The sequence below is a fragment of the Salmo trutta genome, chromosome 21 (genome assembly GCF_901001165.1).
Source record: "Salmo trutta chromosome 21, fSalTru1.1, whole genome shotgun sequence".
Classification (NCBI taxonomy): domain Eukaryota; kingdom Metazoa; phylum Chordata; class Actinopteri; order Salmoniformes; family Salmonidae; genus Salmo; species Salmo trutta.
In genome coordinates this window covers 3,321,184-3,338,934 of record NC_042977.1, presented here as the reverse complement: position 1 = coordinate 3,338,934, position 17,751 = coordinate 3,321,184, and the positions used below count along the sequence as shown (strand labels likewise).

The window sequence follows — 17,751 nt, the reverse complement described above, 5'->3', positions numbered from 1 at the left end:
TGATCAATCAAAATGGTTTCTCTCTCGTGTGGACATTCTGATGTTTCTTCAGATAACCAGCCTGGCCAGCTGAAGGGTTTCTCCTGTGTGAACCCGCTGGTGAACCTGAAGATACTTTGGCTTGTAGGCCTGTTGTGGCTCTGGCCACATCTGCAGTCCTCATGCCTCCTTGCAGCATGCCTAAGGCATGTTCACGCAGATGAGCAGCGACCCTGGGCTTCTTTCTTTTGCTGTTTTTCAGAGTCAGTAGAAAGGCCTCTTTAGTGTCCTAGGTTTCCATAACTGTGACCTTAATTGCCTACCGTCTGTAAGCTGTTAGTGTCTTAACGACCGTTCCACAGGTGCATGTTCATTAACTGTTTATGGTTCATTGAACAAGCATGGGAAACAGTGTTTAAACCCTTTACAATGAAGATATGTGAAGTTATTTGAATTTTTACAAATTATCTTTGAAAGACTGGGTCCTGAAAAAGGGGCGTTTCTTTTTTTGCTGAGTTTATGTTGTTGTTGCTTTGAGTGAGCTGTGACACGAATGGGGCTCATTTCTGCAGCATGAGAGCAAGCTGGATCCTCAGAATCTGTTTCTGAGTGCTCCTTTTTCTTTATTCTCCCAGATAGTCACCAGTTGAAGTATCCTGAGGTAAGGAATGCTTTTGCCTGTTTCAGTACTTGGTGTCCACAAGTCTGAGTACCGCTGCTTCCGTACGCAGTGTGCAGCGTTCATATGCTGAAGCTTCGGGATCGTGCTCTCCCTCCCTCTGCGTTAATGTGCGAATCAATCACATCCCTTTTGTCTTCATCATCATCACCTGATTCAAAACTGCCTATAGGAGGGGAAAATAGTGGATAATTGCCCTTCAGAGAAATCATTCTATGATGGGGTTGGTATTTCTTGTATAGATAAACCATCCATTCCATTTGACTTATTATAGGCCTCCATTGCACTTACTATATCCTGTAGGCTTACGGTGTCCTCCAGTCTTAACTCTTTGATTTGGATGCACTCAGGCTTATCTTTACCATAGACTGTAGGGAACCAGATTCGTCCTTTCTTAAAATCTTTCAATACCATATCAAGAAGAGCATGTAACTCCAATTCCATAAAGTAATAATAATGTAATAACACATTAGGAAGAACTCAAGACCATCCTCATACCAGTACTGCATTTTTAACTAGGGTGCCTGAAATGGTATTTAACATTTCCAAGACATTTTGTCACGTTTATAGTCATCTTCCTAGCTTTACTAATATACTATAGACAACATTGTTTTACAGGGTCTTCCTCTTCTTTGCTTGGATGCTCTTCATCGCAACAAAAGTTAAATCAACTCTTTGCCAACTGGACTCCAGTGGTCATCAGCCTCTAAAAACACAGAGTAAAACATTGACCTGGTGTTTAACTTTAAGTGGCAATACAGAATTGAGGAGAAAACCAATGAAAACTATAGAAATAACTGCAGTGGCTAGTAGAATAGTGGCGATATCAATACATTGGTTAAATCATTGTAGGCTAATTGTAAACAGCCAGGTTCCCCGAGTTGATGACTGGTCTCACTGGGATCGAGGTGATTTCTGACGGAGTGTTTGTGCGCTACTGACTCTTTTCCATGTCTTTGCGTATTACACTTCTCCATGATTTGTATCCTCTGCCTAAAAAAAAATGGGTTTACTTTTTGACTTAATTCCAGGTGTAAAATGGCGTATCCATCCTCCACACGTTTGCCACGGCGGCGTTTACCAAGACCTCCATAATGGAGGTGAGCGGTTTGTGAAAAGGAACTGAAGTCGACATTGTGGCCGGCAAAAAGACTGACATCTTGTTATAACAATTTTCTAACCTAATCACAGACAAACAGTATTTGTCTATGAGTCAGTTGATGTTGTGATAGGGTTTCTATTGTCAGAACAATAACAGTTGTGACAGAGGCTCCAACCTACTCTAAACGAAGAAGCCTTCCCGCACTGCAAGACTGCGTGACAGTATTACGTCAACCACGTTTCAAAATTCTTAGCCAACGCAGTTGCTTTTTGAAAATCATTGCATATACTGCGCACGCGCCCATCCACCATGGACCACAGACATACACCCCAGTCTGAAAATGGTTATTCGAATAATAATTCATCCATAGAAATGAAATTATAACTTACAGTACATTTAGATTATTATGCATAGGATATGTCTGAGGGTCTCTCAACATTTTTGAATGGAGGATACAGAGATATAGAGATGCCAGATAAAGATGATTATCGCCATTTATTTCAACAAAACCTTGGATCCAAACAACATCTAAACACAATTGTTGTCAACAGATACAATAGAATACTGTTCTAGTTAATTCTGTGGATTGACCTACACATAACAATATCATAATGGAACACGAAATGGTCACCTTTTTGTATTTTACATGTTTTCAAAGTCTAAACATTAAACCTAAAATTGGTGTGGCTAAATGTGCAAATAAATTGAAAACAACACTAAAGTGAAAACAAGCATTTACACTCCCCAGGTAACATTCCCATGCATTGACAGCTGATTAAAGGCTTCAATGTATCTCTTGTCTACAAATTAACGCATTGATTTACCATTGTTGATTTTAATAGGGTGTTTTGGAAAACAATTATGTTGATATACTGATTCGCTGTTGTCTTCGATTGTTCTTAGTACACAGTGTAATCATAATGGTAAAAATTATTTTCTCATTATGCTGCCATATTAGTTTATTTAGAATGGCAAGATGTACCCAAATACATAATACAAAATTAAATATTCTAATACCTAAATAGATAAAACTTGTAATTGTGATACAATCAATTTCATTCAGTTTCCCATTGATTTGTATGCTTTTGGACAGTAAATGGTTAGAAATGCACTCTAATGCACGTCACATTTGTTTTAACTTTACAAAGGCCTCACATTGGAGTGGTGTTTCTTCAGGTGTAACGTGAGACTGTATTTCACTATGAAACTTTTCCCACAAAGTGTACACGCAAACGGCCGTTCTCCTGTGTGTACACTCTGGTGAGTTTTCAGATGGGCTGACTGGGTGAACCTTTTCCCGCACTGGGCACAACTGAACGGTCTTTCTCCTGTGTGAATCCGCATGTGCACCTCGAGGTTCTGAGACGTCATCAGACACTTGTGACAGAAAGGGCAAACAAAACGCTTCTCCCTGCTGTCAGCGCTCCCTTGGACCTCGCTCCATTGGGGATGGTTAGACTGTTTCTCGTACATGGCAAAACTCATCATGTCGGGTCCATCAAAAGTTGATGCTGTGTTCATTCCCTGTGTCAGTTGACAGTGATCGGGACTCATGCCTGAGATATTTTCGAGGTTTTGTTGGAGCTGAGAGAAAGTAATCTCTGGCTTAGCCTGTTTGTTCCACGTAGAGCACATGTCCATCTCTAATTCAATAGGCTGAGAGTCAATCATGTCGATATCCCTCCTATCGCTGTGAGTCCCTACTTGACTGTTAAAGGTGACAGCTGATACAGTGGGAACAAGCGGGGGCTCTGGGTGGACCACAAGCACATCAGAGTCTGTTTCTGAGGCATAGGAGCAAACCAGCTCTGCGGTCTCCATCCCATTGCCCCCTAAGTGGCCAGAGGAACCAGGCTGATTGGGGGTTTCATGCAGTGTGTATTGAGGGCCCAAGATCATCCGTTTCCCAATACTTAATCTAGATGCAGGGCGTTTGAGAGTGTGCTTCAATGTCTCTTTCCTTTGCTCACTCTGGAAGATACTGTTATCTTCATTCCTTTGCCAGTCAATCTTCTTGCTCCTGAACTGTGCTGGACTGTTCCCTTCCTTTCTTGCATTGGGGGATGTATGGGGAGCCACACCATCTCCTCCCACGGATGACACATTAACACCTGGAGGAAAATATCAAACAAAACCATTGTGTTAAAGATTAAGAACTACAGTGTAGAACTGCATGGTGGTAGCTAACTTTCTGATTTTATGGGACACATTATACCAGTAGGAGGGGGTTATGGTTACCTAATATTACTCCACTATATGAATCTGGGAGCATAAACAACAAAATCACCCTCTCGCTCTCTCTCAAACAAAAATAAATGCAACATGCAACAATTTTAAAGATTTTACTGAGTTACAGTTCATATAAGGAAATCAGTCAAATGAACAAAAATTCATTAGGCCCTAATTTATGGATTTCACGACTGGGCAGGGCGCAGCCATGGGTGGGCCTGGGAGGGCATAGGCCCACCCACTGGGGAGCCAGGCCCAGCCAATCAAAATTTGTTTTTTTCCCACAAAGGGGCTTTATTACATACAGAAATAAGCCCTCAGATGATCCTGCAGGTGAAGAAGCCAGATGTGTAACCACGCCAGCTCAGGACCTCCACGTGGTCTGCGGTTGGACCGGTTGGACGTACTGCCAAATTCTCTAAAATGACGTTGGAGGCGGCTTATGGTAGAGAAACAAACATTTCATTCTCTGGAAACAGCTCTGGTGGACATTCATGTAGTCAGCATGCCAATTGCACACTCCCTCAAAACTTGAGACATCTGTGGAATTGTATTGTGTGACAAAACTGCACATTTTAGAGTGGCCTTTTATTGTCCCCAGCACAAGGTGCACCTGTGTAATGATCATGCTGTTTAATCACCTTCTTGATATGCCACACCTCTCAGGTGGACAGATGATCTTGGCAAAGGAGAAATGGTCACTAACAGGGCCGTAAACAAATTTGTGCAAAAAAATAAGAGAAATAAAATGAGAGAAAAGATGGCGCCGAAGAACATGGCTGACGTTTTACATACTCCCAACCAATTGTGCAATTTTGTAATTTTTTTAACATTTTGTTTAACTTATTGTTGTTTTTACTTATTGTGTACATAATGTTGCTGCTACCGTCTCTTATGACCGAAAATAACTTCTGGACATCAGAAAAGTGATTACTCGCCACGGACTGGAAGAAACCTTTTCCATTAACGAGTCCGACGAGAAGGATATCCTGCTTTCACTGGAAAAGGCCCAGATCCACGCCTTTTGCGTGAAGAAAAGACACCGGAAAAGGGGACGCAGATCGGGGATCCTTCTGAAAAGTTGGAGGCGAGCGAGTAAACTCCCAATGCCTTCCATTCTCCTTGCTAACGTGCAATCGTTAGAAAATAAAATTGCTGACCTACTATTAAGATTATCCTACCAACGGGACATTAAACTGTAACATCTTATGTTTCACCGAGACGTGGCTGAGTGAAGAAACGGACAATATAGAGCTGGTGGGATTTTCCATGCACCGGCAGAACAGAGACGCTACCTCTGGTAAGACGAGGGGTGGGGGAGTGTGTCTTTTTGTCAATAACAGTTGGTGCGCCATGTCAAATATTAAAGAAGTCTCGAGGTATTACTCACCTGAGGTAGAGTACCTTATGATAAGTTGTCGACCACGCTATCTACCAAGAGAGTTCTCATCTATATTATTCGTAGCTGTCTATTTACCACCACAAAGCGAAACTGGCACTAAGACCGCTCTCAACCAACTCTAAAAAGCCATAAGCAAACAAGAAAATGCTCACCCAGAAGCGGCGCTCCTAGTGGCCGGGGACTTTAATGCAGGCAAACTTAAATCAGTTTTACCAAATTTTTAACAGCATGTCACATGTGCAACCAGGGGGAAAAAAATCCTAGACCACCTCTACTCCACACACAGAGATGCATACAAAGCTCTCCCCCGCCCTCCATTTGGCAAATCTGACCACAATTCTATTCTCCTGATTCCTGCTTACATGCAAAAACTAAAGCAGGAAGTACCAGTGACTTATTCAATATGGAAGTGGTCAGATGACGCAGACGCTACACTACAGGACTGTTTTGCTAGCACAGACTGGAATATGTTCCGGGATTCATCCAATGTCATTGAGGAATACACCACCTCAGTCATCAGCTTCATCAATAAGTGCATCGATGACGTCGTCCCCACAGTGACTGTACGTACATATCCCAACCAGAAGCCATGGATTACAGGCAACAGCCGCATCGAGCTAAAGGCTAGAGCTGCCACTTTCAAGGAGCGGGAGACTAATCCGAACATTTATAAGAAATCCCGCTATGCCCTTAGACGAACCATTAAACAAGCAAAGCGTCAATACAGGATTAAGATTGAATCCTACTACACCGGCTCTGACGCTCGTCGGATGTGGCAGGGCTTGAAACCTATTACGGACTACAAAGGGAAACCGAGACGCGAGCTGCCCAGTGACGCGAGCCTACCAGACGAGCAAAATGCCTTTTATGCTCGCTTCGAGGCAATCAGCACTGAAGCAGGCACGAGAGCACCAGCTGTTCTGGATGACTGTGTGATAACGCTCTCGGTAGCAGATGTGAACAAAACCTTTAAAACAGGTCAACATTCACAAAGCCGCTGGGCCAGACGGATTACCAGGACGTGTACTCAAAGCACGTGTACTCCACTGACATTTTTCAACCTCTCCCTGACCGAGTCTGTAATACTTACATGTTTCAAGCAGACCAGCATAGTTCCTGTGCCCAAGGAAGCGAAGGTAACCTGTCTAATTGATTACTGCCCCCGTGGCACACTTAACCAGCATGGCTAACACAGCATTCTGCAGCGATACGCCACCCATCTGGTTTGCGCTTAGTGGGGCTATCATTTGTTTTTCAACAGGGCAATGACCCAGCACACCTCCAGGCTGTAACACTTTTTTTGTTACTACATGATTCCATATGTGTTATTTCATAGTTGTGATGTCTTCAATATTATTCTACAATTAGAAAATTGTACAAATAAAGAAAAACCCTTGAATGAGTAGGTGTGTCCAAACTTTTGACTGGTACTGTATGCATGTGTGTATATATGTATATGTGTGGATATGTATATATGATATATATACAGTGGGGAGAACAAGTATTTGATAACCTGCAAAATCGGCAGTGTTTCCTACTTACAAAGCATGTAGAGGTCTGTAATTTTTATCATAGGTACACTTCAACTGTGAGAGACGGAATCTAAAACAAAAATCCAGAAAATCACATTATATGATTTTTAAGTAATTAATTTGCATTTTATTGCATGACATAAGTATTTGATACATCAGAAAAGCAGAACTTAATATTTGGTACAGAAACCTTTGTTTGCAATTACAGAGATCATGCGTTTCCTGTAGTTCTTGACCAGGTTTGCACATACTGCAGCAGGGATTTTGGCCCACTCCTCCATACAGACCTTCTCCAGATCCTTCAGGTTTCGGGGCTGTCGCTGGGCAATACGGACTTTCAGCTCCCTCCAAAGATTTTCTATTGTGTTTAGGTCTGGAGACTGGCTAGGCCACTCCAGGACCTTGAGATGCTTCTTACGGAGCCACTCCTTAGTTGCCCTGGCTGTGTGTTTCGGGTCATTGTAATGCTGGAATACCCATCCACGACCCATTTTCAATGCCCTGGCTGAGGGAAGGAGGTTCTCACTCAAGATGTGACAGTACATGGCCCCGTCAAATGATGCGGTGAAGTTGTCCTGTCCCCTTAGCAGAAAAACACCCCCAAAGCATAATGTTATCACCTCTATGTTTGCCGGTAAAGATGGTGTTCTTGGGGTCATAGGCAGCATTCCTCCTCCTCCAAACACGGCGAGTTGAGTTGATGCCAAAGAGCTCCATTTTGGCCTCATCTGACCACAACACTTTCACCAGTTGTCCTCTGAATCATTCAGATGTTCATTGGCAAACTTCAGACGGGCATGTATATGTATTCTTGAGTAGGGGGACCTTGCGGGCGCTGCAGGATTTCAGTCCTTCACGGCGTAGTGTGTTACCAATTGTTTTCTTGGTGACTATTGTCCCAGCTGCCTTGAGATCATTGACAAGATCCTCCCGTGTAGTTCTGGGCTGATTCCTCACCGTTCTCATGATCATTGCAACCCCACGAGGTGAGATCTTGCATGGAGCCCCAGGCCGAGGGATATTGACAGTTCTTTTGTGTTTCTTCCATTTGCGAATAATCGCACCAAATGTTGTCACCTTCTCACCAAGCTGCTTGGCGATGGTCTTGTAGCCCATTCCAGCCTGGTGTAGGTCTACAATCTTGTCCCTGACATCCTTGGAGAGCTCTTTGGTCTTGGCCATGGTGGAGAGTTTGGAATCTGATTGACTGATTGCTTCTGTGGACAGGTGTCTTTTTTTACAGGTAACAAGCTGTGGTTAGGAGCACTCCCTTTAAGAGTGTGCTCCTAATCTCAGCTCGTTACCTGTATAAAAGACACCTGGGAGCCAGAAATCTTTCTGATTGAGAGGGGGTCAAATACTTATTTCCCTCATTAAAATGCAAATCAATTTATAACATTTTTGACATGCGTTTTTCTGGATATTTTCGTTGTTATTCTGTCTCTCACTGTTCAAATAAACCTACCATTAAAATTATAGACCGATCCTTTCTTTATCAGTGGGCAAACGTACAAAATCAGCAGGGGATCAAATACTTTTTCCCCCACTGTATGTCATGCAATAAAATGCAAATGAATTACTTAAAAATCATAAAATGTGATTTTCTGGATTTTTGTTTTAGATTCCGTCTCTCACAGTTGAAGTCTACCTATGATAAAAATTACAGATCTCTACATGTTTTGTAAGTAGGAAAACTTTCAAAATCGGCAGTGTATCAAATACTTGTTCTCCCCACTGTGTAATATATATATATATATATATATATACTGCTCAAAAAAATAAAGGGAACACTTAAACAACACATCCTAGATCTGAATGAAAGAAATAATCTTATTAAATACTTTTTTCTTTACATAGTTGAATGTGCTGACAACAAAATCACACAAAAAGAATCAATGGAAATCCAATTTATCAACCCATGGAGGTCTAGATTTGGAGTCACACTCAAAATTAAAGTGGAAAACCACACTACAGGCTGATCCAACTTTGATGTAATGTCCTTAAAACAAGTCAAAATGAGGCTCAGTAGTGTGTGTGGCCTCCACGTGCCTGTATGACCTCCCTACAACGCCTGGGCATGCTCCTGATGAGGTGGCGGATGGTCTCCTGAGGGATCTCCTCCCAGACCTGGACTAAAGCATCCGCCAACTCCTGGACAGTCTGTGGTGCAACGTGGCGTTGGTGGATGGAGCGAGACATGATGTCCCAGATGTGCTCAATTGGATTCAGGTCTGGGAAACGGGCGGGCCAGTCCATAGCATCAATGCCTTCCTCTTGCAGGAACTGCTGACACACTCCAGCCACATGAGGTCTAGCATTGTCTTGCATTAGGAGGAACCCAGGGCCAACCGCACCAACATATGGTCTCACAAGGGGTCTGAGGATCTCATCTCGGTACCTAATGGCAGTCAGGCTACCTCTGGCGAGCACATGGAGGGCTGTGCGGCCCTCCAAAGAAATGCCACCCCACACCATGACTGACCCACCGCCAAACCGGTCATGCTGGAGGATGTTGCGGGCAGCAGAACGTTCTTCATGGCGTCTCCAGACTCTGTCACGTCTGTCACATGTGCTCAGTGTGAACCTGCTTTCATCTGTGAAGAGCACAGGGCGCCAGTGGCGAATTTGCCAATGTTGGCAAATGCCAAACGTCCTGCACAGTGTTGGACTGTAAGCACAACCCCCACCTGTGGACGTCGGGCCCTCATACCACCCTCCCTACCACATGCACATTTGTGGCCTGCTGGAGATCATTTTGCAGGGCTCTGGCAGTGCTTCTCCTGCTCCTCCTTGCACAAAAGGCGGAGGTAGCGGTCCTGCTGCTGGGTTGTTGCCCTCCTACGGCCTCCTCCACGTCTCCTGATGTACTGGCCTGTCTCCTGGTAGCGCCTCCATGCTCTGGACACTACGCTGACAGACACAGCAAACCTTCTTGCCACAGCTCGCATTAATGTGCCATCCTGGATGAGCAGCACTACCTGAGCCACTTGTGTGGGTTGTAGACTCCGTCTCATGCTACCACTAGAGTGAAAGCACCGCCAGCATTCAAAAGTGACCAAAACATCAGCCAGGAAGCATAGGAACTGAGAAGTGGTCTGTGGTCCCCACCTGCAGAACCACTCCTTTATTGGGGGTGTCTTGCTAATTGCCTATAATTGCCACCTGTTGTCTATTCCATTTGCACAACAGCATGTGAAATGTATTGTCAATCGGTGTTGCTTCCTAAGTGGACAGTTTGATTTCACAGAAGTGTGATTGACTTGGAGTTACATTGTGTTGTTTAAGTGTTCCCTTTATTTTTTTGAGCAGTGTATATGTCGCACCCCTACGGAAATCTACCAAGTATAATAACAAATCCCCATCCAAATCTGTCAGTTGAAGCTAGAGATTTGTTTTGCATGGGCTGCGTCTCAATCCACCACATCAGCCGATGTCGCCCTTCCACATCTGCGGTGAAAGGTGGCAGAGCTAGAGTGGTGATTTCAGACCATAAGACATCCCAAAAATCGGTCTTCTCACTAAAACGGCTGTAGTGTCCTAACGGTTTGGCCTTTCAATCTATTATGGAAAAGATGAGACTCTCACGAACACAATGAGGTTCTCCGTTTTGCTTTACAACCCCCACAAGCACCAAGGGACTCTTCTGAAGTCGGTACGATCGGCCAACTTCTGACTGTAGCGTCCGAACAGTTTGGGCTACACACCGACCCCTCTATGGAAAGGTGAGTCTCTCACGAACATGTCGGTTGTTTTGCTCTAAGACGCCAACAAGACGAGTCTGAAGGTAGCAGGGTACCAGTAAAAAAAAATATATGGAAGTACAGTGCATTCGGAAAGTATTCAGACCCTGTGACTTTTTACACATTTTGTAACATAGATATTTTAATTAATCCATTTTAGAATAAGACTATCTTCACACAACACCCATAATGACAAAGCAAAGAGGTTAAGATTTTTTTCAAATGTATTAAATATAAAAAACAGAATCACCTTATTTGCATAAGTATTCAGACCCTTTGCGATGAAACTAAACTTAGCTCATCCTGTTTCCATTGATCATCCTTGAAATGTTTCTAAAACTTGATTGGTAATTTCAATTAATTGGACTTGATATGGAAAGGCACACAACTGTCTATATAATGTCCCACAGTTGACAGTGCATGTTAGAGCAAAAACCAAGCCATGAGGTCGAAGCAATTGTCCGTAGAACTCAGAGACCGGATTGTGTCGAGGTATAGACCTGGGGAAGGGTACCAAAAAATGTCTGCAGCATTGAAGTTCCCCAGGAACACAGTGGCCTCCATCATTCTTACATGGAAGAAGCTTGGAACCACCAAGACTCTTCCTAGAGCTGGCCGCCCAGCCAAACTGAGCAATCTGGGGAGAAGGGCCTTGGGTCAGGGAGGTGACCAAGAACTCGATGGTCACTCTGACAGAGCTCCAGAGTTCCTCTGTGGAGATGGGAGAACCTTCCAGAAGGACAACCATCTCTGCAGCACTCCACCAATCAGGCCTTTATGGTAGCCAGGCGGAAGCCACTCCTCAGTAAAAGGCACACGACAGCCCGCATGGAGTTTGCCAAAAGCCGCCCAATGGACTCTTAGACCATGAAAAACAAGATTCTCTGGTCTGATGAAGCCTCTGATATACACATGTAAATGTGTATATCAGTTTTTCGTATTTTATACATTTGCACAAAAAAAATAGGGTTTTGCTTTGTCATTGTGGGGTATTGTGTGTAGATTGTTGAGGGGGAAAAAACGATTTAATCAATTTTAGAATAAGGCTGTAATGTAACAAAATGTGGAAAAAGTCAAGGGGTCTGAATACTTTCCGAATGCACCGTATACATGGAGACAGTTTTGTGACTAAAATAAGCAGTTAAATACATATTTTCCTGATCTTTCTTATATATCTCAGATATAGGACAGACCCTTCAGAACAAACGTTCTTTAGATTTTGTTTGACTATCTGTTTAGCCATGTATGAAGCTGTTATTCAATGCGTTTCTATGGGCTAATAGCAGTAAGGCCAAATTCAATGTTTCATCAAATACATTTTTTTTTAAGATATTTTTTTGATACCTAAAATTATAAATCAAATTGCTAACTGATCCTTGGTATGACCATCTTAAAACAATTCCATGTGTTAGCCTCTTCCTCTCTGGTTTTATTTAAATTATTTCCTAGGCTTTTATAGCCATATAGTCTAGTTAGGCAATATCACGGAATAAATGTTTTGTGATAACTGCACTGGGATTTTAATTATGCTTGAGAAAAAATGTTTTTTTTTTTTGGTTAGGGATTTTTTTTATTACCTTAAGGATCCCAACTCTGTTGAAACGTTATAACATTTAAACGTTCACACCCTTAGACCAGATGATGTGTTTCTGCGCATGAGCTTAGCTTGTCAACGATGCCATGACATCACCTACAAGTGTAATCTGGGATTTCTATTGGAGAAGCAGTTTCTGCCTACCGTAAAACTTCAATTAAACAGTTTCAACTAGCCGCCTGTCCCTTTTAATACCCAGGCAATGGCACACATTTCAGCAAATAAAAGCCGGATCTAAATGAATTGTTTACCAGGATACAATGAATTACCATGAATTGTTGACGAGGTTTAATGTTTGATTTGTTACATTGACAATTATGGCAATCATCCATTTTATTTCCAGTAAGAAACTGCTAGCCATTGGCTGCTAACAGCTGAGAACTGCTAGCTAACTGGCAAGCACAAAAACTGTCTTTCCCTTTCCACAACTTCGGGAGTACAGACCCCCAGAAACCGGCCGATCGCCCCCTCTAGTGGCAAAAATAGGAAGTGACAAAAATGTACAGTCAAGGAGTAGAATAACTATTTCTGTCAAGGAAACGTTTTTTGTTTCCCCCTTCAGAAATAGAGGCATACTAAGACAAAAGAAATGTGACACAGTGTGTAAATGATAACACATTAGCTCAGTCTAGAAAAAAGAAACGCACACCTATAAAGGCGAGGTGCTGGCTAGCGGAGCAGAACACTAGAAAATAAAGGAAAGCCGCACACTCTAAGAGCTCAGATGCAAAAATTTTAATAACCAACGTTTCGACAGCTAAGCTGTCTTCATCAGGGTATCATCAACACATTAGCTCAGGAAATGAAGAAATGTATTAAAATGCTGGAAGTGAATGTTGGAATTAAACAATTAACTATGTAAATGAGAAAAGTTGTATGCATTAAGGAAATGCCTCTCTAATAAGCGTCTGTTGTGTTCAGTGATTTAAAGGGTTAATCTAACCCCAGAAATAAAAATCATGAAACTCCTCTGTCAATTTGATGAAAGCCTATAAAAAAAAGCCTAGAAGCCTATTTTCCCAACACATTTTCCCCATGATTTAACTCCTAAGTGGTCTGCTTGTGAAAATCAGGAAATTGTGTGCACTTGATACTCACATCGGACTTCTGCCCTAAGGATACGAAGATCGCATTGAAAAGACGGGTCCTAGACTCACAAAAGTCGCGTCGTGGTCGGGAATATGTTCGGATCTGTCTGACCGCTTCAGAAGGTGGACAGGGATGCATTGTGTGCGGATTTCACCTCAGTCTGGACGCAATCAGGCTACCGAAAGCGCGTACACTGGGAGACGTCAGCAGCGCTCCTCCCACAAGTCTCCAGAAAACGTGTGTTTATGGGACAGAGAAGCACCTTTTCATTATAATGTCGGAGGAAATACGTTCCTAGCGTGTGTGGAACATGTTTGCTGGCCTCATAATTGCTAGTCAGCTAGCTAATATTTAGAATATATATATATTTTTGGGGGGTTAGAGTTATACTAACCTGTTTGCAATCCCTTTGGCGTTGCTTGCAAGCTACAAAGGTCAGCTGGCTAGTTAGCTACAGTAGTTAGCTACTGCCATCAGTTGTTGTTGTGTTATCATATTTTGCCTATTCCACCGTTTGAAGAATGCATACTGGCATTTTAATATAGCGTGGGAATAGGGAATCCAGACACACTGTGGACACAGTAGACACATTTAAATGTAGGTGTAGATGCATGAAGCGTTTGGAATTCTATGAACAGAACTCTATGATCAAAATACTAAAGCTGCATAAACTGTCAAGTCCATGTTGTGTTACTACCATGTTGTTGTCATGTTGTATTGCTGCCATGCTATGTTGTCGGCTTAGGTCTCCCTTTATGTAGTGTTGTGTTGTCTCTCTTGTCGTGATGTGTGTTTTGTCCTATATTTTTATTTTATTTATTTTTAATCCCAGCCCCCCCATCCCCACAAGAGGCCTTTTGGTAGGCCGTCATTGTAAATACGAATTTGTTCTTACCTGACTTGCCTAGTTAAATAAAGGTTAAATAAAAGAAATGAATAGACAGGGCAGGAAAGCAACGCTGCTCTCACTCTGGGCAGATATGCCGTCATAGCTCAGTTGCAGAGACTAACTGCAAGTTGAACTCTGTGAGATGGACTCCTAAATTGATAGTGCAATTTGTTTAGGCGATTTTACAGCTAGCTAGCTACTTCACATGCTGAAATTGACTTTGGTATTATTGTGTGTAGCTATGTTTTCTAGCTAAATACCTAGCTACCCAGCCAGCCAGCCCTGGGAGAGAGAGAACATTGCATTGTGGGTTTGTAGTAGACTTGAGCTGCAACAGACTTCCCAAAATATGTTCACATTTCTACCAATCTTGTTATTACAACAAAATAAAACATTTGTTCACAAAAAATATTTTCACATATTAGTGTTATTTAACACTGTTACTAATAGGAATTAGTGGTTTGGAGTGGATTATCCCTTTAAGCAAATAAATGCCAGTGCTATTAATTGAAGTTTTACAGCATTTTTGTTATAACTAATGAATCTGGGAAACCCAGAACTAAACTCTTGCGTAATTTCATCAGATGCCAGTCATTCTAGAACAACAACACAGATCTGCACTCTACTTACCTTCCTCATGTGTGTCACTGTCCTCGGAGTCCTCATCTTTGATAAGTACCACATCGGGTAACTGCAAAAAATCATCATTTGAATGCAAAAAAAAAAAGAACATAATTTACAATTCTGTATTATTGTTCAATTAGAATGTAGTGGATAAACAACACACACTGGGGTTATAGCTAGCTTCTGAAAGACTTGAATATGGAAACTGACCTCCTCTTTTTCTTCTTCAACAAAGTAGCAATCTCCAGCCGTTATTGTTATCCCATTACTTTTATGACATGTGTCCTCCTGCTGCGACAGTTTTGGATGGAGACCTTCACCTAACGGGACGGCTTCAGTAACAACAGCTGGAGTCCCCGCTTTTCCGTCGATTCCTCGCGCAATTATAGACTCAATCAAATGCAGTTTCTTCTTGAGGTCCTCGTTTTCCTTGTAGCTTCTTGATATTTCTAATTGCAAAATCGCATAACCTTCATCCACGACTTCACATATGTCCGCCACCGCTGCATTGGTCAACGCCCCCATGATGGACGCTAACTGCTCGTGTAAAGCCTTGGAATTCCACACGGGTCCGGGTATTCTGCTCATGTTCAGGGCTAGTCTGTAGTTACAGTTAATCCTTTATTGACACTTGAAAATATATCATAATATTTGGGTGGTACTAAGGATTTGTAAATACCGATGTGCGAAGAGTTCGCCCATCGGGAGAACAGCTTGCTAGCCGGCTAAGCTACAAACAATAGGAAAGGGTCGAAGAAGAGATACTTCCTGTACCCCACACTCAGTTTTCAAAATAAAAGTTTTAAATAGCAGCCTTGGTGCCTAATAATCGGCATGCTGTTCCCAGTTATTGGCCACCTTACTGTTTTGTTAAATTACAAGATATATCCGTTAAAGTTTTTTCAACAAAAAAGAAAAAAAACCACACCAACCTCATCTCCGAAGTGTTTACTTGAAATCAACTTTTAATTGCTTAACCCGGTGCGCCCTCCCGTGGACTCGTAAAAAATGGTTCTTCAACAACATATTTACAACAGTTTATTACCAAAATATACATGAGCATAATTTACATATAATCAAACTTATGTGCATTGACGAACAATGAAAACACTGTGTTGGAGTTTGTGTTGCAGAGATGTACTTGGAAATATAAGGGAAGAAATACACAAGATGGGTTGAAAAAATATACAACAAACAAACATAGTTGCCCACAATTCGGTTTTGTTGGTAAACAACCAACCATATACTGCAGGTGACCACGTGTACATGTGCACAGTATTCCGGATAGTAGCTCATATCCCGTTTAAGGTCGCATTCTGGATAAGCCATTTGCATGCACCGTTGATATCCCCCTCATGAGTATTTTTTATTTGATTTATTTCACCTTTATTTAACCAGCTAGGCCAGTTGAGAACAAGTTGTCATTTACAACTGCGACCTGGCCAAGATAAAGCAAAGCAGTTCGACACATACAATAACACAGAGTTACACCTGGAATAAACAAACATACAGTCAATAATACAGTAGAAAAAGTATATATGCAGTGTGTGCAAAAGAGGTAGGATAAGGGAGGTAAGGCAATAAATAGGCCATGGTGGCGAAGGAATTACAATATAGCAATTAAACACTGGAATGGATGAATAAGCAGAATATTCCTCAGTTAAATGGGTTAAATGGAATAGTAACTGAAGTATTGACACTGACACTCAACCATAACCTCTCACATGCAGCGTAACACTGTTATGCAAGCAGACAGTATTTCAACCACAAAATATGCACCCATATGTGTTTAGCCGTTTTCTCAGCTTTTGATTTCCTTAAAACTGGTCAAGCTGATGACATTTGGACATTTTGCACAGGACCAATCATTCCACTGTTTAGGAGTTATTGCGTTTTCTCCTCGGTCCCCAAACAAAACAGACAACGTTACCATTACATTACTAATGCATTCATTCCATCAATGTAAGACAGTATTCAGGTGAGCACTACTTTATTTATTCTTCTGGAGCAACAAGTTATGACAGAAGAGAAGCTGCATGTATCAAACTATAGTTGACAAACAAATGGCCTACGAAATGTCGGAAATTATAATATGGCCTACCAAATGTCCGAAATTATAAGGAGAAACTTGTCTAAATTAGGGGTGAAAGTAGCCAGTAGTAAATTCTAGGAAATTAATTATAGTAGGCTAAATTATTATGGTGGATCGAATTGCGCAGGTAGCCTACTTTTTGAAGAGATTTTTGTTTGACAATCAGATGAAAACATCACCACACAACACCCATGATATGCACAGACCGCAAAAATAACAGTAAACGGGATAAGATGTTTAAATTCAAATCAAATTGTATTGATCACATACACATGGTTAACAGATGTTAATGCGAGTGTAGCGAAATGCGGCTAGAAACTTGAGTCAGTATGTTGGCAGCAGCCATTCAATGTTAGTGATGTCCATTTAACAGTCTGATGGCTTTGAGATAGAAGCTGTTTTTCAGTCTATGTAGATATTCCATCTGGGTTCAACATGCCACAGTATCCCGTTTTAGATCAGTGTATACCAGGCATCTTATCCGGGTTTCTCATAACCGGGATACAAGCTTTTTCGGGTTATTGTAAACGGAATATGATGTTTATATGCGTCAACTCAAAAACAGAATACTTGAGTATCCCAAATAATAACAGGATATTGATGTGCATGTAAACGTTGTCAATGATTTATATATACACTAGATGACTATATGGGGGCGCTGTGTTGAAGCCAAAGTGCCTCCACCTTGGCACGCCATCACCGTTGTAAAAAATATTTTGAAAGGTATATAAATGGATTCATTAAGGTCTACATTAGTTTTTGCCACATTTATTATATTACAGACACCTTAATGCGTACTT

The 17,751-nt window shown here is 41.8% G+C and overlaps 1 protein-coding gene across 1 annotated transcript; it reads right to left on the bottom strand.

Annotated features, from left to right (window-relative positions):
- Positions 1–2,236: 2,236 nt before the first annotated feature.
- LOC115156525 (zinc finger and SCAN domain-containing protein 23) lies at positions 2,237–15,668 on the bottom strand. Its single transcript, XM_029703970.1, has 3 exons — positions 15,070–15,668; positions 14,866–14,926; positions 2,237–3,871 (listed from the first exon to the last, which is right to left on the bottom strand). Exons 1-3 carry the CDS (start codon positions 15,445–15,447, stop codon positions 2,901–2,903), a joined length of 1,410 nt encoding a protein of 469 aa, XP_029559830.1. The 5' UTR covers positions 15,448–15,668; the 3' UTR covers positions 2,237–2,900.
- Between the last annotated feature and the right edge of the window lie 2,083 nt (positions 15,669–17,751).